The sequence below is a fragment of the Tribolium castaneum genome, chromosome 7 (assembly GCF_031307605.1).
Source record: "Tribolium castaneum strain GA2 chromosome 7, icTriCast1.1, whole genome shotgun sequence".
Taxonomy (NCBI): domain Eukaryota; kingdom Metazoa; phylum Arthropoda; class Insecta; order Coleoptera; family Tenebrionidae; genus Tribolium; species Tribolium castaneum.
In genome coordinates, this window is record NC_087400.1 from 895,312 (window position 1) to 922,304 (window position 26,993).

The 26,993-nt window shown below is 34.8% G+C and overlaps 1 protein-coding gene across 1 annotated transcript in view; it reads left to right on the top strand.

Moving 5' to 3' along the window:
• Positions 1-26,993, top strand: part of Cp190 (Centrosomal protein 190kD) — a 103,024-nt gene that overhangs the window by 11,058 nt on the left and 64,973 nt on the right. The window contains exon 3 of the mRNA XM_064358038.1: positions 10,333-11,102. Within this exon, the coding sequence (XP_064214108.1) occupies positions 10,333-11,102 (770 nt within the window). The remainder of the gene's footprint in view (positions 1-10,332; positions 11,103-26,993) is intronic.

Below are 26,993 nucleotides of genomic sequence, written 5' to 3' on the forward strand. Positions count from 1 at the left end.
CATATGTATGGATCAAAATAGTTCCACTTTTTCGAATACTTTAGCCAGAAATGAGAAAATAAAAAAAAATAAAAAAAAGTTAACACCCCCCCCTTAAAATCGGTCAATTTTTAAAGTGTCTCTAAATCAAATAAAACCGATTCTATCTTATAGATTTTGTGTGCTCTTTCAGATCTAAAAAAGCGTTTTCTCCTAACTCTTTTAGTTTGGCCGTAATCGGCGTTTGAAAATTGAAAAATTTTTTGCGAGATATCGCCTTGAGTCCTATGCCATTTTGTAGAGTTTTTTATTCCGGTTGTCCTCCATTTTTCTGTTTCTCGATAACTCTAATAGTTTCGCCGTAATTGGCGGTTGAAAATTGAAAAAAAGTGAAAATGGAAACCTTTTTTTGCGTTTTTCTCGGAAACTGTAAGACTTAGAGCAACGAACAAAAAAACATCTGATAGCGCTTAATTTTATCTATTTTTTCGTCCAAACCCGGAGCCGCTCCGGGCAACGGTTCCGGCTACAGAGGCGATCAAAGTTTTTCACTAAAAAAATTCATAAAAAAAAAACTAAAAGTCGTAGAGCATTGCGGTTTGTTCGGTTGAATTCTACGGCTCATTTTACATAATATATCAATTTTTCACAAGAATTAAAAATTAAAAATTTTTTGCCTAAATTTAGGGTAGCCATTTGTCATAGTGAAAAATTTTATTCATTAAAAAAATTCATAACTCGAAAACTAAAAGTCGTAGAGCAATGCGGTTTGTTCCATTGAATTCAGCGGCTCATTTTCTGTATTATACCAACTTTTCACGAGATTTAAAATTTTCATTTTTTTTGCTAAAATTTCCTGAGTAATACTTACTTACCTTCAAAGAGGTGAAAAAAAAATTTTTTTTAAACTCACTCCAGTAAATTTTTATGGACTTCTACATGTCTTAACAACCCACAAAAGTTGTTTTTAGTCCACAAAAAGTCCATATGTTCGATTTTTAGAAGTTTGATTTTTCAATTTTCGTCGCAATTTTTGTCGATTTTGGGTACCCGGAACTTTTGTCAAGCAATAGCTCCGGAACTATCAGAGATAACCCCATGAAGTGTATTATCGTTGGAAAGCTCTTTAAATTATCTATCTTTTTCAAAAAAAATTATTGTTCTCCGACTAATAGTTTTCGAGCAAATTGGAGACAAATGCAAAAATTGGTAAAATTTTAAAAAATTCATAACTAAAAAACTATTGGGAATTTGGCAATTTTCTCGATGCCAATCGATTCCCCGGATCATTTTGCATAGGTATGGATCAAAATAGTTCCACTTTTTCGAATACTTTAGCCAGAAATGAGAAAATAAAAAAAAATAAAAAAAAGTTAACACCCCCCCCTTAAAATCGGTCAATTTTTAAAGTGTCTCTAAATCAAATAAAACCGATTCTATCTTATAGATTTTGATGTGCTCTTTCAGATCTAAAAAAGCGTTTTCTCCTAACTCTTTTAGTTTGGCCGTAATCGGCGTTTGAAAATTGAAAAATTTTTTGCGAGATATCGCCTTGAGTCCTATGCCATTTTGTAGAGTTTTTTATTCCGGTTGTCCTCCATTTTTCTGTTTCTCGATAACTCTAATAGTTTCGCCGTAATTGGCGGTTGAAAATTGAAAAAAAGTGAAAATGGAAACCTTTTTTTGCGTTTTTCTCGGAAACTGTAAGACTTAGAGCAACGAACAAAAAAACATCTGATAGCGCTTAATTTTATCTATTTTTTCGTCCAAACCCGGAGCCGCTCCGGGCAACGGTTCCGGCTACAGAGGCGATCAAAGTTTTTCACTAAAAAAATTCATAAAAAAAAAACTAAAAGTCGTAGAGCATTGCGGTTTGTTCGGTTGAATTCTACGGCTCATTTTACATAATATATCAATTTTTCACAAGAATTAAAAATTAAAAATTTTTTGCCTAAATTTAGGGTAGCCATTTGTCTTAGTGAAAAATTTTATTCATTAAAAAAATTCATAACTCGAAAACTAAAAGTCGTAGAGCAATGCGGTTTGTTCCATTGAATTCAGCGGCTCATTTTCTGTATTATACCAACTTTTCACGAGATTTAAAATTTTCATTTTTTTTGCTAAAATTTCCTGAGTAATACTTACTTACCTTCAAAGAGGTGAAAAAAAAATTTTTTTTAAACTCACTCCAGTAAATTTTTATGGACTTCTACATGTCTTAACAACCCACAAAAGTTGTTTTTAGTCCACAAAAAGTCCATATGTTCGATTTTTAGAAGTTTGATTTTTCAATTTTCGTCGCAATTTTTGTCGATTTTGGGTACCCGGAACTTTTGTCAAGCAATAGCTCCGGAACTATCAGAGATAACCCCATGAAGTGTATTATCGTTGGAAAGCTCTTTAAATTATCTATCTTTTTCAAAAAAAATTATTGTTCTCCGACTAATAGTTTTCGAGCAAATTGGAGACAAATGCAAAAATTGGTAAAATTTTAAAAAATTCATAACTAAAAAACTATTGGGAATTTGGCAATTTTCTCGATGCCAATCGATTCCCCGGATCATTTTGCATGGGTATGGATCAAAATAGTTCCACTTTTTCGAATACTTTAGCCAGAAATGAGAAAATAAAAAAAAATAAAAAAAAGTTAACACCCCCCCCTTAAAATCGGTCAATTTTTAAAGTGTCTCTAAATCAAATAAAACCGATTCTATCTTATAGATTTTGATGTGCTCTTTCAGATCTAAAAAAGCGTTTTCTCCTAACTCTTTTAGTTTGGCCGTAATCGGCGTTTGAAAATTGAAAAATTTTTTGCGAGATATCGCCTTGAGTCCTATGCCATTTTGTAGAGTTTTTTATTCCGGTTGTCCTCCATTTTTCTGTTTCTCGATAACTCTAATAGTTTCGCCGTAATTGGCGGTTGAAAATTGAAAAAAAGTGAAAATGGAAACCTTTTTTTGCGTTTTTCTCGGAAACTGTAAGACTTAGAGCAACGAACAAAAAAACATCTGATAGCGCTTAATTTTATCTATTTTTTCGTCCAAACCCGGAGCCGCTCCGGGCAACGGTTCCGGCTACAGAGGCGATCAAAGTTTTTCACTAAAAAAATTCATAAAAAAAAAACTAAAAGTCGTAGAGCATTGCGGTTTGTTCGGTTGAATTCTACGGCTCATTTTACATAATATATCAATTTTTCACAAGAATTAAAAATTAAAAATTTTTTGCCTAAATTTAGGGTAGCCATTTGTCTTAGTGAAAAATTTTATTCATTAAAAAAATTCATAACTCGAAAACTAAAAGTCGTAGAGCAATGCGGTTTGTTCCATTGAATTCAGCGGCTCATTTTCTGTATTATACCAACTTTTCACGAGATTTAAAATTTTCATTTTTTTTGCTAAAATTTCCTGAGTAATACTTACTTACCTTCAAAGAGGTGAAAAAAAAATTTTTTTTAAACTCACTCCAGTAAATTTTTATGGACTTCTACATGTCTTAACAACCCACAAAAGTTGTTTTTAGTCCACAAAAAGTCCATATGTTCGATTTTTAGAAGTTTGATTTTTCAATTTTCGTCGCAATTTTTGTCGATTTTGGGTACCCGGAACTTTTGTCAAGCAATAGCTCCGGAACTATCAGAGATAACCCCATGAAGTGTATTATCGTTGGAAAGCTCTTTAAATTATCTATCTTTTTCAAAAAAAATTATTGTTCTCCGACTAATAGTTTTCGAGCAAATTGGAGACAAATGCAAAAATTGGTAAAATTTTAAAAAATTCATAACTAAAAAACTATTGGGAATTTGGCAATTTTCTCGATGCCAATCGATTCCCCGGATCATTTTGCATAGGTATGGATCAAAATAGTTCCACTTTTTCGAATACTTTAGCCAGAAATGAGAAAATAAAAAAAAATAAAAAAAAGTTAACACCCCCCCCTTAAAATCGGTCAATTTTTAAAGTGTCTCTAAATCAAATAAAACCGATTCTATCTTATAGATTTTGATGTGCTCTTTCAGATCTAAAAAAGCGTTTTCTCCTAACTCTTTTAGTTTGGCCGTAATCGGCGTTTGAAAATTGAAAAATTTTTTGCGAGATATCGCCTTGAGTCCTATGCCATTTTGTAGAGTTTTTTATTCCGGTTGTCCTCCATTTTTCTGTTTCTCGATAACTCTAATAGTTTCGCCGTAATTGGCGGTTGAAAATTGAAAAAAAGTGAAAATGGAAACCTTTTTTTGCGTTTTTCTCGGAAACTGTAAGACTTAGAGCAACGAACAAAAAAACATCTGATAGCGCTTAATTTTATCTATTTTTTCGTCCAAACCCGGAGCCGCTCCGGGCAACGGTTCCGGCTACAGAGGCGATCAAAGTTTTTCACTAAAAAAATTCATAAAAAAAAAACTAAAAGTCGTAGAGCATTGCGGTTTGTTCGGTTGAATTCTACGGCTCATTTTACATAATATATCAATTTTTCACAAGAATTAAAAATTAAAAATTTTTTGCCTAAATTTAGGGTAGCCATTTGTCTTAGTGAAAAATTTTATTCATTAAAAAAATTCATAACTCGAAAACTAAAAGTCGTAGAGCAATGCGGTTTGTTCCATTGAATTCAGCGGCTCATTTTCTGTATTATACCAACTTTTCACGAGATTTAAAATTTTCAATTTTTTTGCTAAAATTTCCTGAGTAATACTTACTTACCTTCAAAGAGGTGAAAAAAAAATTTTTTTTAAACTCACTCCAGTAAATTTTTATGGACTTCTACATGTCTTAACAACCCACAAAAGTTGTTTTTAGTCCACAAAAAGTCCATATGTTCGATTTTTAGAAGTTTGATTTTTCAATTTTCGTCGCAATTTTTGTCGATTTTGGGTACCCGGAACTTTTGTCAAGCAATAGCTCCGGAACTATCAGAGATAACCCCATGAAGTGTATTATCGTTGGAAAGCTCTTTAAATTATCTATCTTTTTCAAAAAAAATTATTGTTCTCCGACTAATAGTTTTCGAGCAAATTGGAGACAAATGCAAAAATTGGTAAAATTTTAAAAAATTCATAACTAAAAAACTATTGGGAATTTGGCAATTTTCTCGATGCCAATCGATTCCCCGGATCATTTTGCATAGGTATGGATCAAAATAGTTCCACTTTTTCGAATACTTTAGCCAGAAATGAGAAAATAAAAAAAAATAAAAAAAAGTTAACACCCCCCCCTTAAAATCGGTCAATTTTTAAAGTGTCTCTAAATCAAATAAAACCGATTCTATCTTATAGATTTTGATGTGCTCTTTCAGATCTAAAAAAGCGTTTTCTCCTAACTCTTTTAGTTTGGCCGTAATCGGCGTTTGAAAATTGAAAAATTTTTTGCGAGATATCGCCTTGAGTCCTATGCCATTTTGTAGAGTTTTTTATTCCGGTTGTCCTCCATTTTTCTGTTTCTCGATAACTCTAATAGTTTCGCCGTAATTGGCGGTTGAAAATTGAAAAAAAGTGAAAATGGAAACCTTTTTTTGCGTTTTTCTCGGAAACTGTAAGACTTAGAGCAACGAACAAAAAAACATCTGATAGCGCTTAATTTTATCTATTTTTTCGTCCAAACCCGGAGCCGCTCCGGGCAACGGTTCCGGCTACAGAGGCGATCAAAGTTTTTCACTAAAAAAATTCATAAAAAAAAAACTAAAAGTCGTAGAGCATTGCGGTTTGTTCGGTTGAATTCTACGGCTCATTTTACATAATATATCAATTTTTCACAAGAATTAAAAATTAAAAATTTTTTGCCTAAATTTAGGGTAGCCATTTGTCATAGTGAAAAATTTTATTCATTAAAAAAATTCATAACTCGAAAACTAAAAGTCGTAGAGCAATGCGGTTTGTTCCATTGAATTCAGCGGCTCATTTTCTGTATTATACCAACTTTTCACGAGATTTAAAATTTTCATTTTTTTTGCTAAAATTTCCTGAGTAATACTTACTTACCTTCAAAGAGGTGAAAAAAAAATTTTTTTTAAACTCACTCCAGTAAATTTTTATGGACTTCTACATGTCTTAACAACCCACAAAAGTTGTTTTTAGTCCACAAAAAGTCCATATGTTCGATTTTTAGAAGTTTGATTTTTCAATTTTCGTCGCAATTTTTGTCGATTTTGGGTACCCGGAACTTTTGTCAAGCAATAGCTCCGGAACTATCAGAGATAACCCCATGAAGTGTATTATCGTTGGAAAGCTCTTTAAATTATCTATCTTTTTCAAAAAAAATTATTGTTCTCCGACTAATAGTTTTCGAGCAAATTGGAGACAAATGCAAAAATTGGTAAAATTTTAAAAAATTCATAACTAAAAAACTATTGGGAATTTGGCAATTTTCTCGATGCCAATCGATTCCCCGGATCATTTTGCATAGGTATGGATCAAAATAGTTCCACTTTTTCGAATACTTTAGCCAGAAATGAGAAAATAAAAAAAAATAAAAAAAAGTTAACACCCCCCCCTTAAAATCGGTCAATTTTTAAAGTGTCTCTAAATCAAATAAAACCGATTCTATCTTATAGATTTTGATGTGCTCTTTCAGATCTAAAAAAGCGTTTTCTCCTAACTCTTTTAGTTTGGCCGTAATCGGCGTTTGAAAATTGAAAAATTTTTTGCGAGATATCGCCTTGAGTCCTATGCCATTTTGTAGAGTTTTTTATTCCGGTTGTCCTCCATTTTTCTGTTTCTCGATAACTCTAATAGTTTCGCCGTAATTGGCGGTTGAAAATTGAAAAAAAGTGAAAATGGAAACCTTTTTTTGCGTTTTTCTCGGAAACTGTAAGACTTAGAGCAACGAACAAAAAAACATCTGATAGCGCTTAATTTTATCTATTTTTTCGTCCAAACCCGGAGCCGCTCCGGGCAACGGTTCCGGCTACAGAGGCGATCAAAGTTTTTCACTAAAAAAATTCATAAAAAAAAAACTAAAAGTCGTAGAGCATTGCGGTTTGTTCGGTTGAATTCTACGGCTCATTTTACATAATATATCAATTTTTCACAAGAATTAAAAATTAAAAATTTTTTGCCTAAATTTAGGGTAGCCATTTGTCTTAGTGAAAAATTTTATTCATTAAAAAAATTCATAACTCGAAAACTAAAAGTCGTAGAGCAATGCGGTTTGTTCCATTGAATTCAGCGGCTCATTTTCTGTATTATACCAACTTTTCACGAGATTTAAAATTTTCAATTTTTTTGCTAAAATTTCCTGAGTAATACTTACTTACCTTCAAAGAGGTGAAAAAAAAATTTTTTTTAAACTCACTCCAGTAAATTTTTATGGACTTCTACATGTCTTAACAACCCACAAAAGTTGTTTTTAGTCCACAAAAAGTCCATATGTTCGATTTTTAGAAGTTTGATTTTTCAATTTTCGTCGCAATTTTTGTCGATTTTGGGTACCCGGAACTTTTGTCAAGCAATAGCTCCGGAACTATCAGAGATAACCCCATGAAGTGTATTATCGTTGGAAAGCTCTTTAAATTATCTATCTTTTTCAAAAAAAAATATTGTTCTCCGACTAATAGTTTTCGAGCAAATTGGAGACAAATGCAAAAATTGGTAAAATTTTAAAAAATTCATAACTAAAAAACTATTGGGAATTTGGCAATTTTCTCGATGCCAATCGATTCCCCGGATCATTTTGCATAGGTATGGATCAAAATAGTTCCACTTTTTCGAATACTTTAGCCAGAAATGAGAAAATAAAAAAAAATAAAAAAAAGTTAACACCCCCCCCTTAAAATCGGTCAATTTTTAAAGTGTCTCTAAATCAAATAAAACCGATTCTATCTTATAGATTTTGATGTGCTCTTTCAGATCTAAAAAAGCGTTTTCTCCTAACTCTTTTAGTTTGGCCGTAATCGGCGTTTGAAAATTGAAAAATTTTTTGCGAGATATCGCCTTGAGTCCTATGCCATTTTGTAGAGTTTTTTATTCCGGTTGTCCTCCATTTTTCTGTTTCTCGATAACTCTAATAGTTTCGCCGTAATTGGCGGTTGAAAATTGAAAAAAAGTGAAAATGGAAACCTTTTTTTGCGTTTTTCTCGGAAACTGTAAGACTTAGAGCAACGAACAAAAAAACATCTGATAGCGCTTAATTTTATCTATTTTTTCGTCCAAACCCGGAGCCGCTCCGGGCAACGGTTCCGGCTACAGAGGCGATCAAAGTTTTTCACTAAAAAAATTCATAAAAAAAAAACTAAAAGTCGTAGAGCATTGCGGTTTGTTCGGTTGAATTCTACGGCTCATTTTACATAATATATCAATTTTTCACAAGAATTAAAAATTAAAAATTTTTTGCCTAAATTTAGGGTAGCCATTTGTCTTAGTGAAAAATTTTATTCATTAAAAAAATTCATAACTCGAAAACTAAAAGTCGTAGAGCAATGCGGTTTGTTCCATTGAATTCAGCGGCTCATTTTCTGTATTATACCAACTTTTCACGAGATTTAAAATTTTCAATTTTTTTGCTAAAATTTTTTGAGTAATACTTACTTACCTTCAAAGAGGTGAAAAAAAAATTTTTTTTAAACTCACTCCAGTAAATTTTTATGGACTTCTACATGTCTTAACAACCCACAAAAGTTGTTTTTAGTCCACAAAAAGTCCATATGTTCGATTTTTAGAAGTTTGATTTTTCAATTTTCGTCGCAATTTTTGTCGATTTTGGGTACCCGGAACTTTTGTCAAGCAATAGCTCCGGAACTATCAGAGATAACCCCATGAAGTGTATTATCGTTGGAAAGCTCTTTAAATTATCTATCTTTTTCAAAAAAAATTATTGTTCTCCGACTAATAGTTTTCGAGCAAATTGGAGACAAATGCAAAAATTGGTAAAATTTTAAAAAATTCATAACTAAAAAACTATTGGGAATTTGGCAATTTTCTCGATGCCAATCGATTCCCCGGATCATTTTGCATAGGTATGGATCAAAATAGTTCCACTTTTTCGAATACTTTAGCCAGAAATGAGAAAATAAAAAAAAATAAAAAAAAGTTAACACCCCCCCCTTAAAATCGGTCAATTTTTAAAGTGTCTTTAAATCAAATAAAACCGATTCTATCTTATAGATTTTGATGTGCTCTTTCAGATCTAAAAAAGCGTTTTCTCCTAACTCTTTTAGTTTGGCCGTAATCGGCGTTTGAAAATTGAAAAATTTTTTGCGAGATATCGCCTTGAGTCCTATGCCATTTTGTAGAGTTTTTTATTCCGGTTGTCCTCCATTTTTCTGTTTCTCGATAACTCTAATAGTTTCGCCGTAATTGGCGGTTGAAAATTGAAAAAAAGTGAAAATGGAAACCTTTTTTTGCGTTTTTCTCGGAAACTGTAAGACTTAGAGCAACGAACAAAAAAACATCTGATAGCGCTTAATTTTATCTATTTTTTCGTCCAAACCCGGAGCCGCTCCGGGCAACGGTTCCGGCTACAGAGGCGATCAAAGTTTTTCACTAAAAAAATTCATAAAAAAAAAACTAAAAGTCGTAGAGCATTGCGGTTTGTTCGGTTGAATTCTACGGCTCATTTTACATAATATATCAATTTTTCACAAGAATTAAAAATTAAAAATTTTTTGCCTAAATTTAGGGTAGCCATTTGTCTTAGTGAAAAATTTTATTCATTAAAAAAATTCATAACTCGAAAACTAAAAGTCGTAGAGCAATGCGGTTTGTTCCATTGAATTCAGCGGCTTATTTTCTGTATTATATCAACTTTTCACGAGATTTAAAATTTTCAATTTTTTTGCTAAAATTTCCTGAGTAATACTTACCTTCAAAGAGGTGAAAAAAAAATTTTTTTTTTAAACTCACTCCAGTAAATTTTTATGGACTTCTACATGTCTTAGCAACCCACAAAAGTTGTTTTTAGTCCACAAAAAGTCCATATGTTCGATTTTTTGATGTTTGATTTTTTCAATTTTCGTCGCAGTTTTTGTCGATTTTGGGTACCCGGAACTTTTGTCAAGCAATAGCTCCGGAACTATCAGAGATAACCCCATGAAGTGTATTATCGTTGGAAAGCTCTTTAAATTATCTATCTTTTTCAAAAAAAATTATTGTTCTCCGACTAATAGTTTTCGAGCAAATTGGAGACAAATGCCAAAATTGGTAAAATTTTAAAAAATTCATAACTAAAAAACTATTGGGAATTTGGCAATTTTCTCGATGCCAATCGATTCCCCGGATCATTTTGCATAGGTATGGATCAAAATAGTTCCACTTTTTCAAATAGTTTAGCCAGAAATGAGAAAATAAATTATTTTTTTTAAAAGTTAACACCCCTCTCCTTAGAAATCGGACCGCACATATAGTGTAAAGTGTGTCTTTTTTTGCAGTTAAAAAGCCAACTCCTAGGCCCTCCCCCCACGCGGACCTTCCGGCACCCCTCCCTGGCCGCAAACTCCCAGTTTGGAAACGCAAAACCCTCTCCACACCCTCCCACAGTTCCTCTCCTTTATCATACTCCGACACAAAATGGTCCCCGTCCTCCGACCCCCTTTCCATCCCTGATAACACCCCCAAACCCACCAGATTCGAGTGGCCTGAGGATGATCTCCCCCCACTAACTCTCATGGACACAAGTTTCGAAGATATTTCCTACACCAGTAAACCGCTCCTGACTTTGGAGGAAGATCACAGAGCCAGCACATCATTTGATGACCTTAAACAAATCCCCGACGCTAATCGTTCTACTCCCAGTTCGAAGAAATCAAGCGCTAGCTTGGACATGGAAGAAATGAAGAATTATGTCAAAGAACAGAAACTTCGTTCGGGGTTGAGTCAGGATGAGGAGGCCGTGGATGATTTGGACGTGGAAGAGAGTGGCGTGAAGAGGAAAGCAGGGGAACAGAAGAAGGGAATTGTGAAGAAAGTGAGATTTGATGAACAGGAGAATAAGACTACGACGATTAGTATTGCGACTGATGGGAAAGGTACAGGGGAATTGAACCATGAGAAGATTGTGACGGAACTTTTGAAGAAATATCCACAGTTGGTCAAGAAGAATAAGAATATCAGGTTGAAGATTATGGCGAAGAATAAAGCCGGTTTAGAGCAAACCAAAGGGGAGAATATACAGATACGGGGGCAGAAATTGAAGATGCAGGTTAGTGAAAAATTTGTTCTCCGTTCTTCAGGTTTATTCTCCTTGCTTCCCACCAGTATTTTTACTATATATTTTTCTAATTAACTAATTTGCAAGAATCAAGTCGCTACGACTAACCGTTCGGAAAATATCGGCAAAAATTTAGTCTTGTCAAAATTTATAGAAACCAAATAGTCTTCATTATTTTCGTTCTATTCGGGACTATGTCCTTAGAATTGAGTGTTTCTAACGTAGAATGACCGGCGGAATCCAAATATGCAAGAATCAAGTCGCTACGACTAACCGTTCGGAAAATATCGGCAAAAATTTTGCCTTGTGAAAATTTATCGAAACCAAATAGTCTTCATTATTTTCTTTCTATTCGGGACTATGTCCTTAGAATTGAGTGTTTCTAACGTAGAATGACCGGCGGAATCCAAATATGCAAGAATCAAGTCGCTACGACTAACCGTTCGGAAAATATCGGCAAAAATTTAGTCTTGTGAAAATTTATCGAAACCAAATAGTCTTCATTATTTTCTTTCTATTCGGGACTATGTCCTTAGAATTGAGTATTTCTAACGTAGAATGATCGGCGGAATCCAAATCTGCAAGAATCAAGTCGCTACGACTAATCGTTCGGAAAATATCGGCAAAAATTTAGTCTTGTCAAAATTTATAGAAACCAAATAGTCTTCATTATTTTCGTTCTATTCGGGACTATGTCCTTAGAATTGAGTGTTTCTAACGTAGAATGACCGGCGGAATCCAAATATGCAAGAATCAAGTCGCTACGACTAACCGTTCGGAAAATATCGGCAAAAATTTTGCCTTGTGAAAATTTATCGAAACCAAATAGTCTTCATTATTTTCTTTCTATTCGGGACTATGTCCTTAGAATTGAGTGTTTCTAACGTAGAATGACCGGCGGAATCCAAATATGCAAGAATCAAGTCGCTACGACTAACCGTTCGGAAAATATCGGCAAAAATTTAGTCTTGTGAAAATTTATCGAAACCAAATAGTCTTCATTATTTTCTTTCTATTCGGGACTATGTCCTTAGAATTGAGTATTTCTAACGTAGAATGATCGGCGGAATCCAAATCTGCAAGAATCAAGTCGCTACGACTAATCGTTCGGAAAATATCGGCAAAAATTTAGTCTTGTCAAAATTTATAGAAACCAAATAGTCTTCATTATTTTCGTTCTATTCGGGACTATGTCCTTAGAATTGAGTGTTTCTAACGTAGAATGACCGGCGGAATCCAAATATGCAAGAATCAAGTCGCTACGACTAACCGTTCGGAAAATATCGGCAAAAATTTTGCCTTGTGAAAATTTATCGAAACCAAATAGTCTTCATTATTTTCTTTCTATTCGGGACTATGTCCTTAGAATTGAGTGTTTCTAACGTAGAATGACCGGCGGAATCCAAATATGCAAGAATCAAGTCGCTACGACTAACCGTTCGGAAAATATCGGCAAAAATTTAGTCTTGTGAAAATTTATCGAAACCAAATAGTCTTCATTATTTTCTTTCTATTCGGGACTATGTCCTTAGAATTGAGTATTTCTAACGTAGAATGATCGGCGGAATCCAAATCTGCAAGAATCAAGTCGCTACGACTAATCGTTCGGAAAATATCGGCAAAAATTTAGTCTTGTCAAAATTTATAGAAACCAAATAGTCTTCATTATTTTCGTTCTATTCGGGACTATGTCCTTAGAATTGAGTGTTTCTAACGTAGAATGACCGGCGGAATCCAAATATGCAAGAATCAAGTCGCTACGACTAACCGTTCGGAAAATATCGGCAAAAATTTTGCCTTGTGAAAATTTATCGAAACCAAATAGTCTTCATTATTTTCTTTCTATTCGGGACTATGTCCTTAGAATTGAGTGTTTCTAACGTAGAATGACCGGCGGAATCCAAATATGCAAGAATCAAGTCGCTACGACTAACCGTTCGGAAAATATCGGCAAAAATTTAGTCTTGTGAAAATTTATCGAAACCAAATAGTCTTCATTATTTTCTTTCTATTCGGGACTATGTCCTTAGAATTGAGTATTTCTAACGTAGAATGATCGGCGGAATCCAAATCTGCAAGAATCAAGTCGCTACGACTAATCGTTCGGAAAATATCGGCAAAAATTTAGTCTTGTCAAAATTTATAGAAACCAAATAGTCTTCATTATTTTCGTTCTATTCGGGACTATGTCCTTAGAATTGAGTGTTTCTAACGTAGAATGACCGGCGGAATCCAAATATGCAAGAATCAAGTCGCTACGACTAACCGTTCGGAAAATATCGGCAAAAATTTTGCCTTGTCAAAATTTATAGAAATCAAATAGTCTTCATTATTTTCGTTCTATTCGGGACTATGTCCTTAGAATTGAGTATTTCTAACGTAGAATGATCGGCGGAATCCAAATCTGCAAGAATCAAGTCGCTACGACTAATCGTTCGGAAAATATCGGCAAAAATTTAGTCTTGTCAAAATTTATAGAAACCAAATAGTCTTCATTATTTTCGTTCTATTCGGGACTATGTCCTTAGAATTGAGTGTTTCTAACGTAGAATGACCGGCGGAATCCAAATCTGCAAGAATCAAGTCGCTACGACTAACCGTTCGGAAAATATCGGCAAAAATTTTGCCTTGTGAAAATTTATCGAAACCAAATAGTCTTCATTATTTTCTTTCTATTCGGGACTATGTCCTTAGAATTGAGTGTTTCTAACGTAGAATGATCGGCGGAATCCAAATATGCAAGAATCAAGTCGCTACGGCTAACCGTTCGGAAAATATCGGCAAAAATTTAGTCTTTTCAAAATTTATAGAAACCAAAGAGTCTTCATTATTTTCTTTCTATTCGGGACTATGTCCTTAGAATTGAGTGTTTCTAACGTAGAATGATCGGCGGAATCCAAATCTGCAAGAATCAAGTCGCTACGACTAATCGTTCGGAAAATATCGGCAAAAATTTAGTCTTGTCAAAATTTATAGAAACCAAATAGTCTTCATTATTTTCGTTCTATTCGGGACTATGTCCTTAGAATTGAGTGTTTCTAACGTAGAATGACCGGCGGAATCCAAATCTGCAAGAATCAAGTCGCTACGACTAACCGTTCGGAAAATATCGGCAAAAATTTTGCCTTGTGAAAATTTATCGAAACCAAATAGTCTTCATTATTTTCTTTCTATTCGGGACTATGTCCTTAGAATTGAGTGTTTCTAACGTAGAATGACCGGCGGAATCCAAATATGCAAGAATCAAGTCGCTACGACTAACCGTTCGGAAAATATCGGCAAAAATTTAGTCTTGTGAAAATTTATCGAAACCAAATAGTCTTCATTATTTTCTTTCTATTCGGGTCTATGTCCTTAGAATTGAGTGTTTCTAACGTAGAATGACCGGCGGAATCCAAATCTGCAAGAATCAAGTCGCTACGACTAATCGTTCGGAAAATATCGGCAAAAATTTAGTCTTGTCAAAATTTATAGAAACCAAATAGTCTTCATTATTTTCTTTCTATTCGGGACTATGTCCTTAGAATTGAGTATTTCTAACGTAGAATGATCGGCGGAATCCAAATCTGCAAGAATCAAGTCGCTACGACTAATCGTTCGGAAAATATCGGCAAAAATTTAGTCTTGTCAAAATTTATAGAAACCAAATAGTCTTCATTATTTTCGTTCTATTCGGGACTATGTCCTTAGAATTGAGTGTTTCTAACGTAGAATGACCGGCGGAATCCAAATCTGCAAGAATCAAGTCGCTACGACTAACCGTTCGGAAAATATCGGCAAAAATTTTGCCTTGTGAAAATTTATCGAAACCAAATAGTCTTCATTATTTTCTTTCTATTCGGGACTATGTCCTTAGAATTGAGTGTTTCTAACGTAGAATGACCGGCGGAATCCAAATATGCAAGAATCAAGTCGCTACGACTAACCGTTCGGAAAATATCGGCAAAAATTTAGTCTTGTGAAAATTTATAGAAACCAAATAGTCTTCATTATTTTCGTTCTATTCGGGACTATGTCCTTAGAATTGAGTGTTTCTAACGTAGAATGACCGGCGGAATCCAAATCTGCAAGAATCAAGTCGCTACGACTAATCGTTCGGAAAATATCGGCAAAAATTTAGTCTTGTCAAAATTTATAGAAACCAAATAGTCTTCATTATTTTCGTTCTATTCGGGACTATGTCCTTAGAATTGAGTGTTTCTAACGTAGAATGACCGGCGGAATCCAAATCTGCAAGAATCAAGTCGCTACGACTAACCGTTCGGAAAATATCGGCAAAAATTTTGCCTTGTGAAAATTTATCGAAACCAAATAGTCTTCATTATTTTCTTTCTATTCGGGACTATGTCCTTAGAATTGAGTGTTTCTAACGTAGAATGACCGGCGGAATCCAAATATGCAAGAATCAAGTCGCTACGACTAACCGTTCGGAAAATATCGGCAAAAATTTAGTCTTGTGAAAATTTATAGAAACCAAATAGTCTTCATTATTTTCGTTCTATTCGGGACTATGTCCTTAGAATTGAGTGTTTCTAACGTAGAATGACCGGCGGAATCCAAATATGCAAGAATCAAGTCGCTACGACTAACCGTTCGGAAAATATCGGCAAAAATTTAGTCTTGTGAAAATTTATCGAAACCAAATAGTCTTCATTATTTTCTTTCTATTCGGGACTATGTCCTTAGAATTGAGTATTTCTAACGTAGAATGATCGGCGGAATCCAAATCTGCAAGAATCAAGTCGCTACGACTAATCGTTCGGAAAATATCGGCAAAAATTTAGTCTTGTCAAAATTTATAGAAACCAAATAGTCTTCATTATTTTCGTTCTATTCGGGACTATGTCCTTAGAATTGAGTGTTTCTAACGTAGAATGACCGGCGGAATCCAAATATGCAAGAATCAAGTCGCTACGACTAACCGTTCGGAAAATATCGGCAAAAATTTTGCCTTGTCAAAATTTATAGAAATCAAATAGTCTTCATTATTTTCGTTCTATTCGGGACTATGTCCTTAGAATTGAGTATTTCTAACGTAGAATGATCGGCGGAATCCAAATCTGCAAGAATCAAGTCGCTACGACTAATCGTTCGGAAAATATCGGCAAAAATTTAGTCTTGTCAAAATTTATAGAAACCAAATAGTCTTCATTATTTTCGTTCTATTCGGGACTATGTCCTTAGAATTGAGTGTTTCTAACGTAGAATGACCGGCGGAATCCAAATCTGCAAGAATCAAGTCGCTACGACTAACCGTTCGGAAAATATCGGCAAAAATTTTGCCTTGTGAAAATTTATCGAAACCAAATAGTCTTCATTATTTTCTTTCTATTCGGGACTATGTCCTTAGAATTGAGTGTTTCTAACGTAGAATGATCGGCGGAATCCAAATATGCAAGAATCAAGTCGCTACGGCTAACCGTTCGGAAAATATCGGCAAAAATTTAGTCTTTTCAAAATTTATAGAAACCAAAGAGTCTTCATTATTTTCTTTCTATTCGGGACTATGTCCTTAGAATTGAGTGTTTCTAACGTAGAATGATCGGCGGAATCCAAATCTGCAAGAATCAAGTCGCTACGACTAATCGTTCGGAAAATATCGGCAAAAATTTAGTCTTGTCAAAATTTATAGAAACCAAATAGTCTTCATTATTTTCGTTCTATTCGGGACTATGTCCTTAGAATTGAGTGTTTCTAACGTAGAATGACCGGCGGAATCCAAATCTGCAAGAATCAAGTCGCTACGACTAACCGTTCGGAAAATATCGGCAAAAATTTTGCCTTGTGAAAATTTATCGAAACCAAATAGTCTTCATTATTTTCTTTCTATTCGGGACTATGTCCTTAGAATTGAGTGTTTCTAACGTAGAATGACCGGCGGAATCCAAATATGCAAGAATCAAGTCGCTACGACTAACCGTTCGGAAAATATCGGCAAAAATTTAGTCTTGTGAAAATTTATCGAAACCAAATAGTCTTCATTATTTTCTTTCTATTCGGGTCTATGTCCTTAGAATTGAGTGTTTCTAACGTAGAATGACCGGCGGAATCCAAATCTGCAAGAATCAAGTCGCTACGACTAATCGTTCGGAAAATATCGGCAAAAATTTAGTCTTGTCAAAATTTATAGAAACCAAATAGTCTTCATTATTTTCTTTCTATTCGGGACTATGTCCTTAGAATTGAGTATTTCTAACGTAGAATGATCGGCGGAATCCAAATCTGCAAGAATCAAGTCGCTACGACTAATCGTTCGGAAAATATCGGCAAAAATTTAGTCTTGTCAAAATTTATAGAAACCAAATAGTCTTCATTATTTTCGTTCTATTCGGGACTATGTCCTTAGAATTGAGTGTTTCTAACGTAGAATGACCGGCGGAATCCAAATCTGCAAGAATCAAGTCGCTACGACTAACCGTTCGGAAAATATCGGCAAAAATTTTGCCTTGTGAAAATTTATCGAAACCAAATAGTCTTCATTATTTTCTTTCTATTCGGGACTATGTCCTTAGAATTGAGTGTTTCTAACGTAGAATGACCGGCGGAATCCAAATATGCAAGAATCAAGTCGCTACGACTAACCGTTCGGAAAATATCGGCAAAAATTTAGTCTTGTGAAAATTTATAGAAACCAAATAGTCTTCATTATTTTCGTTCTATTCGGGACTATGTCCTTAGAATTGAGTGTTTCTAACGTAGAATGACCGGCGGAATCCAAATCTGCAAGAATCAAGTCGCTACGACTAATCGTTCGGAAAATATCGGCAAAAATTTAGTCTTGTCAAAATTTATAGAAACCAAATAGTCTTCATTATTTTCGTTCTATTCGGGACTATGTCCTTAGAATTGAGTGTTTCTAACGTAGAATGACCGGCGGAATCCAAATCTGCAAGAATCAAGTCGCTACGACTAACCGTTCGGAAAATATCGGCAAAAATTTTGCCTTGTGAAAATTTATCGAAACCAAATAGTCTTCATTATTTTCTTTCTATTCGGGACTATGTCCTTAGAATTGAGTGTTTCTAACGTAGAATGACCGGCGGAATCCAAATATGCAAGAATCAAGTCGCTACGACTAACCGTTCGGAAAATATCGGCAAAAATTTAGTCTTGTGAAAATTTATAGAAACCAAATAGTCTTCATTATTTTCGTTCTATTCGGGACTATGTCCTTAGAATTGAGTGTTTCTAACGTAGAATGACCGGCGGAATCCAAATCTGCAAGAATCAAGTCGCTACGACTAATCGTTCGGAAAATATCGGCAAAAATTTAGTCTTGTCAAAATTTATAGAAACCAAATAGTCTTCATTATTTTCGTTCTATTCGGGACTATGTCCTTAGAATTGAGTGTTTCTAACGTAGAATGACCGGCGGAATCCAAATCTGCAAGAATCAAGTCGCTACGACTAACCGTTCGGAAAATATCGGCAAAAATTTTGCCTTGTCAAAATTTATAGAAATCAAATAGTCTTCATTATTTTCGTTCTATTCGGGACTATGTCCTTAGAATTGAGTGTTTCTAACGTAGAATGATCGGCGGAATCCAAATATGCAAGAATCAAGTCGCTACGGCTAACCGTTCGGAAAATATCGGCAAAAATTTAGTCTTGTCAAAATTTATAGAAACCAAATAGTCTTCATTATTTTCGTTCTATTCGGGACTATGTCCTTAGAATTGAGTGTTTCTAACGTAGAATGACCGGCGGAATCCAAATCTGCAAGAATCAAGTCGCTACGACTAATCGTTCGGAAAATATCGGCAAAAATTTAGTCTTGTCAAAATTTATAGAAACCAAATAGTCTTCATTATTTTCGTTCTATTCGGGACTATGTCCTTAGAATTGAGAGTTTCTAACGTAGAATGATCGGCGGAATCCAAATATGCAAGAATCAAGTCGCTACGGCTAACCGTTCGGAAAATATCGGCAAAAATTTAGTCTTTTCAAAATTTATAGAAACCAAAGAGTCTTCATTATTTTCGTTCTATTCGGGACTATGTCCTTAGAATTGAGTGTTTCTAACGTAGAATGACCGGCGGAATCCAAATCTGCAAGAATCAAGTCGCTACGACTAATCGTTCGGAAAATATCGGCAAAAATTTAGTCTTGTCAAAATTTATAGAAACCAAATAGTCTTCATTATTTTCGTTCTATTCGGGACTATGTCCTTAGAATTGAGTGTTTCTAACGTAGAATGATCGGCGGAATCCAAATATGCAAGAATCAAGTCGCTACGGCTAACCGTTCGGAAAATATCGGCAAAAATTTAGTCTTGTCAAAATTTATAGAAACCAAATAGTCTTCATTATTTTCGTTCTATTCGGGACTATGTCCTTAGAATTGAGTGTTTCTAACGTAGAATGACCGGCGGAATCCAAATATGCAAGAATCAAGTCGCTACGACTAACCGTTCGGAAAATATCGGCAAAAATTTTGCCTTGTCAAAATTTATAGAAATCAAATAGTCTTCATTATTTTCGTTCTATTCGGGACTATGTTCTTAGAATTGAGTGTTTCTAACGTAGAATGATCGGCGGAATCCAAATATGCAAGAATCAAGTCGCTACGGCTAACCGTTCGGAAAATATCGGCAAAAATTTAGTCTTTTCAAAATTTATAGAAACCAAAGAGTCTTCATTATTTTCGTTCTATTCGGGACTATGTCCTTAGAATTGAGTGTTTCTAACGTAGAATGACCGGCGGAATCCAAATATGCAAGAATCAAGTCGCTACGACTAACCGTTCGGAAAATATCGGCAAAAATTTAGTCTTGTGAAAATTTATCGAAACCAAATAGTCTTCATTATTTTCTTTCTATTCGGGACTATGTCCTTAGAATTGAGTGTTTCTAACGTAGAATGACCGGCGGAATCCAAATATGCAAGAATCAAGTCGCTACGGCTAACCGTTCGGAAAATATCGGCAAAAATTTAGTCTTGTGAAAATTTATCGAAACCAAATAGTCTTCATTATTTTCTTTCTATTCGGGACTATGTCCTTAGAATTGAGTATTTCTAACGTAGAATGACCGGCGGAATCCAAATCTGCAAGAATCAAGTCGCTACGACTAACCGTTCGGAAAATATCGGCAAAAATTTTGCCTTGTGAAAATTTATCGAAACCAAATAGTCTTCATTATTTTCTTTCTATTCGGGACTATGTCCTTAGAATTGAGTATTTCTAACGTAGAATGATCGGCGGAATCCAAATCTGCAAGAATCAAGTCGCTACGACTAATCGTTCGGAAAATATCGGCAAAAATTTAGTCTTGTCAAAATTTATAGAAACCAAATAGTCTTCATTATTTTCTTTCTATTCGGGACTATGTCCTTAGAATTGAGTGTTTCTAACGTAGAATGACCGGCGGAATCCAAATCTGCAAGAATCAAGTCGCTACGACTAACCGTTCGGAAAATATCGGCAAAAATTTTGCCTTGTGAAAATTTATCGAAACCAAATAGTCTTCATTATTTTCTTTCTATTCGGGACTATGTCCTTAGAATTGAGTGTTTCTAACGTAGAATGATCGGCGGAATCCAAATATGCAAGAATCAAGTCGCTACGGCTAACCGTTTGGAAAATATCGGCAAAAATTTAGTCTTTTCAAAATTTATAGAAACCAAAGAGTCTTCATTATTTTCGTTCTATTCGGGACTATGTCCTTAGAATTGAGTGTTTCTAACGTAGAATGACCGGCGGAATCCAAATATGCAAGAATCAAGTCGCTACGACTAACCGTTCGGAAAATATCGGCAAAAATTTAGTCTTGTCAAAATTTATAGAAACCAAATAGTCTTCATTATTTTCTTTCTATTCGGGACTATGTCCTTAGAATTGAGTATTTCTAACGTAGAATGATCGGCGGAATCCAAATCTGCAAGAATCAAGTCGCTACGACTAATCGTTCGGAAAATATCGGCAAAAATTTAGTCTTGTCAAAATTTATAGAAACCAAATAGTCTTCATTATTTTCGTTCTATTCGGGACTATGTCCTTAGAATTGAGTATTTCTAACGTAGAATGACCGGCGGAATCCAAATCTGCAAGAATCAAGTCGCTACGACTAATCGTTCGGAAAATATCGGCAAAAATTTAGTCTTGTCAAAATTTATAGAAACCAAATAGTCTTCATTATTTTCTTTCTATTCGGGACTATGTCCTTAGAATTGAGTGTTTCTAACGTAGAATGACCGGCGGAATCCAAATCTGCAAGAATCAAGTCGCTACGACTAACCGTTCGGAAAATATCGGCAAAAATTTAGTCTTGTCAAAATTTATAGAAACCAAATAGTCTTCATTATTTTCTTTCTATTCGGGACTATGTCCTTAGAATTGAGTGTTTCTAACGTAGAATGACCGGCGGAATCCAAATCTGCAAGAATCAAGTCGCTACGACTAACCGTTCGGAAAATATCGGCAAAAATTTTGCCTTGTGAAAATTTATCGAAACCAAATAGTCTTCATTATTTTCTTTCTATTCGGGACTATGTCCTTAGAATTGAGTATTTCTAACGTAGAATGATCGGCGGAATCCAAATCTGCAAGAATCAAGTCGCTACGACTAATCGTTCGGAAAATATCGGCAAAAATTTAGTCTTGTCAAAATTTATAGAAACCAAATAGTCTTCATTATTTTCTTTCTATTCGGGACTATGTCCTTAGAATTGAGTATTTCTAACGTAGAATGATCGGCGGAATCCAAATCTGCAAGAATCAAGTCGCTACGACTAATCGTTCGGAAAATATCGGCAAAAATTTAGTCTTGTCAAAATTTATAGAAACCAAATAGTCTTCATTATTTTCGTTCTATTCGGGACTATGTCCTTAGAATTGAGTGTTTCTAACGTAGAATGACCGGCGGAATCCAAATATGCAAGAATCAAGTCGCTACGACTAACCGTTCGGAAAATATCGGCAAAAATTTTGCCTTGTGAAAATTTATCGAAACCAAATAGTCTTCATTATTTTCTTTCTATTCGGGACTATGTCCTTAGAATTGAGTGTTTCTAACGTAGAATGACCGGCGGAATCCAAATCTGCAAGAATCAAGTCGCTACGACTAACCGTTCGGAAAATATCGGCAAAAATTTTGCCTTGTGAAAATTTATCGAAACCAAATAGTCTTCATTATTTTCTTTCTATTCGGGACTATGTCCTTAGAATTGAGTGTTTCTAACGTAGAATGATCGGCGGAATCCAAATATGCAAGAATCAAGTCGCTACGGCTAACCGTTCGGAAAATATCGGCAAAAATTTAGTCTTTTCAAAATTTATAGAAACCAAAGAGTCTTCATTATTTTCTTTCTATTCGGGACTATGTCCTTAGAATTGAGTGTTTCTAACGTAGAATGATCGGCGGAATCCAAATCTGCAAGAATCAAGTCGCTACGACTAATCGTTCGGAAAATATCGGCAAAAATTTAGTCTTGTCAAAATTTATAGAAACCAAATAGTCTTCATTATTTTCGTTCTATTCGGGACTATGTCCTTAGAATTGAGTGTTTCTAACGTAGAATGACCGGCGGAATCCAAATCTGCAAGAATCAAGTCGCTACGACTAACCGTTCGGAAAATATCGGCAAAAATTTTGCCTTGTGAAAATTTATCGAAACCAAATAGTCTTCATTATTTTCTTTCTATTCGGGACTATGTCCTTAGAATTGAGTGTTTCTAACGTAGAATGACCGGCGGAATCCAAATATGCAAGAATCAAGTCGCTACGACTAACCGTTCGGAAAATATCGGCAAAAATTTAGTCTTGTGAAAATTTATCGAAACCAAATAGTCTTCATTATTTTCTTTCTATTCGGGTCTATGTCCTTAGAATTGAGTGTTTCTAACGTAGAATGACCGGCGGAATCCAAATCTGCAAGAATCAAGTCGCTACGACTAATCGTTCGGAAAATATCGGCAAAAATTTAGTCTTGTCAAAATTTATAGAAACCAAATAGTCTTCATTATTTTCTTTCTATTCGGGACTATGTCCTTAGAATTGAGTATTTCTAACGTAGAATGATCGGCGGAATCCAAATCTGCAAGAATCAAGTCGCTACGACTAATCGTTCGGAAAATATCGGCAAAAATTTAGTCTTGTCAAAATTTATAGAAACCAAATAGTCTTCATTATTTTCGTTCTATTCGGGACTATGTCCTTAGAATTGAGTGTTTCTAACGTAGAATGACCGGCGGAATCCAAATCTGCAAGAATCAAGTCGCTACGACTAACCGTTCGGAAAATATCGGCAAAAATTTTGCCTTGTGAAAATTTATCGAAACCAAATAGTCTTCATTATTTTCTTTCTATTCGGGACTATGTCCTTAGAATTGAGTGTTTCTAACGTAGAATGACCGGCGGAATCCAAATATGCAAGAATCAAGTCGCTACGACTAACCGTTCGGAAAATATCGGCAAAAATTTAGTCTTGTGAAAATTTATAGAAACCAAATAGTCTTCATTATTTTCGTTCTATTCGGGACTATGTCCTTAGAATTGAGTGTTTCTAACGTAGAATGACCGGCGGAATCCAAATCTGCAAGAATCAAGTCGCTACGACTAATCGTTCGGAAAATATCGGCAAAAATTTAGTCTTGTCAAAATTTATAGAAACCAAATAGTCTTCATTATTTTCGTTCTATTCGGGACTATGTCCTTAGAATTGAGTGTTTCTAACGTAGAATGACCGGCGGAATCCAAATCTGCAAGAATCAAGTCGCTACGACTAACCGTTCGGAAAATATCGGCAAAAATTTTGCCTTGTGAAAATTTATCGAAACCAAATAGTCTTCATTATTTTCTTTCTATTCGGGACTATGTCCTTAGAATTGAGTGTTTCTAACGTAGAATGACCGGCGGAATCCAAATATGCAAGAATCAAGTCGCTACGACTAACCGTTCGGAAAATATCGGCAAAAATTTAGTCTTGTGAAAATTTATAGAAACCAAATAGTCTTCATTATTTTCGTTCTATTCGGGACTATGTCCTTAGAATTGAGTGTTTCTAACGTAGAATGACCGGCGGAATCCAAATCTGCAAGAATCAAGTCGCTACGACTAATCGTTCGGAAAATATCGGCAAAAATTTAGTCTTGTCAAAATTTATAGAAACCAAATAGTCTTCATTATTTTCGTTCTATTCGGGACTATGTCCTTAGAATTGAGTGTTTCTAACGTAGAATGACCGGCGGAATCCAAATCTGCAAGAATCAAGTCGCTACGACTAACCGTTCGGAAAATATCGGCAAAAATTTTGCCTTGTCAAAATTTATAGAAATCAAATAGTCTTCATTATTTTCGTTCTATTCGGGACTATGTCCTTAGAATTGAGTGTTTCTAACGTAGAATGATCGGCGGAATCCAAATATGCAAGAATCAAGTCGCTACGGCTAACCGTTCGGAAAATATCGGCAAAAATTTAGTCTTGTCAAAATTTATAGAAACCAAATAGTCTTCATTATTTTCGTTCTATTCGGGACTATGTCCTTAGAATTGAGTGTTTCTAACGTAGAATGACCGGCGGAATCCAAATCTGCAAGAATCAAGTCGCTACGACTAATCGTTCGGAAAATATCGGCAAAAATTTAGTCTTGTCAAAATTTATAGAAACCAAATAGTCTTCATTATTTTCGTTCTATTCGGGACTATGTCCTTAGAATTGAGAGTTTCTAACGTAGAATGATCGGCGGAATCCAAATATGCAAGAATCAAGTCGCTACGGCTAACCGTTCGGAAAATATCGGCAAAAATTTAGTCTTTTCAAAATTTATAGAAACCAAAGAGTCTTCATTATTTTCGTTCTATTCGGGACTATGTCCTTAGAATTGAGTGTTTCTAACGTAGAATGACCGGCGGAATCCAAATCTGCAAGAATCAAGTCGCTACGACTAATCGTTCGGAAAATATCGGCAAAAATTTAGTCTTGTCAAAATTTATAGAAACCAAATAGTCTTCATTATTTTCGTTCTATTCGGGACTATGTCCTTAGAATTGAGTGTTTCTAACGTAGAATGATCGGCGGAATCCAAATATGCAAGAATCAAGTCGCTACGGCTAACCGTTCGGAAAATATCGGCAAAAATTTAGTCTTGTCAAAATTTATAGAAACCAAATAGTCTTCATTATTTTCGTTCTATTCGGGACTATGTCCTTAGAATTGAGTGTTTCTAACGTAGAATGACCGGCGGAATCCAAATATGCAAGAATCAAGTCGCTACGACTAACCGTTCGGAAAATATCGGCAAAAATTTTGCCTTGTCAAAATTTATAGAAATCAAATAGTCTTCATTATTTTCGTTCTATTCGGGACTATGTTCTTAGAATTGAGTGTTTCTAACGTAGAATGATCGGCGGAATCCAAATATGCAAGAATCAAGTCGCTACGGCTAACCGTTCGGAAAATATCGGCAAAAATTTAGTCTTTTCAAAATTTATAGAAACCAAAGAGTCTTCATTATTTTCGTTCTATTCGGGACTATGTCCTTAGAATTGAGTGTTTCTAACGTAGAATGACCGGCGGAATCCAAATATGCAAGAATCAAGTCGCTACGACTAACCGTTCGGAAAATATCGGCAAAAATTTAGTCTTGTGAAAATTTATCGAAACCAAATAGTCTTCATTATTTTCTTTCTATTCGGGACTATGTCCTTAGAATTGAGTGTTTCTAACGTAGAATGACCGGCGGAATCCAAATATGCAAGAATCAAGTCGCTACGGCTAACCGTTCGGAAAATATCGGCAAAAATTTAGTCTTGTGAAAATTTATCGAAACCAAATAGTCTTCATTATTTTCTTTCTATTCGGGACTATGTCCTTAGAATTGAGTATTTCTAACGTAGAATGACCGGCGGAATCCAAATCTGCAAGAATCAAGTCGCTACGACTAACCGTTCGGAAAATATCGGCAAAAATTTTGCCTTGTGAAAATTTATCGAAACCAAATAGTCTTCATTATTTTCTTTCTATTCGGGACTATGTCCTTAGAATTGAGTATTTCTAACGTAGAATGATCGGCGGAATCCAAATCTGCAAGAATCAAGTCGCTACGACTAATCGTTCGGAAAATATCGGCAAAAATTTAGTCTTGTCAAAATTTATAGAAACCAAATAGTCTTCATTATTTTCTTTCTATTCGGGACTATGTCCTTAGAATTGAGTGTTTCTAACGTAGAATGACCGGCGGAATCCAAATCTGCAAGAATCAAGTCGCTACGACTAACCGTTCGGAAAATATCGGCAAAAATTTTGCCTTGTGAAAATTTATCGAAACCAAATAGTCTTCATTATTTTCTTTCTATTCGGGACTATGTCCTTAGAATTGAGTGTTTCTAACGTAGAATGATCGGCGGAATCCAAATATGCAAGAATCAAGTCGCTACGGCTAACCGTTTGGAAAATATCGGCAAAAATTTAGTCTTTTCAAAATTTATAGAAACCAAAGAGTCTTCATTATTTTCGTTCTATTCGGGACTATGTCCTTAGAATTGAGTGTTTCTAACGTAGAATGACCGGCGGAATCCAAATATGCAAGAATCAAGTCGCTACGACTAACCGTTCGGAAAATATCGGCAAAAATTTAGTCTTGTCAAAATTTATAGAAACCAAATAGTCTTCATTATTTTCTTTCTATTCGGGACTATGTCCTTAGAATTGAGTATTTCTAACGTAGAATGATCGGCGGAATCCAAATCTGCAAGAATCAAGTCGCTACGACTAATCGTTCGGAAAATATCGGCAAAAATTTAGTCTTGTCAAAATTTATAGAAACCAAATAGTCTTCATTATTTTCGTTCTATTCGGGACTATGTCCTTAGAATTGAGTATTTCTAACGTAGAATGACCGGCGGAATCCAAATCTGCAAGAATCAAGTCGCTACGACTAATCGTT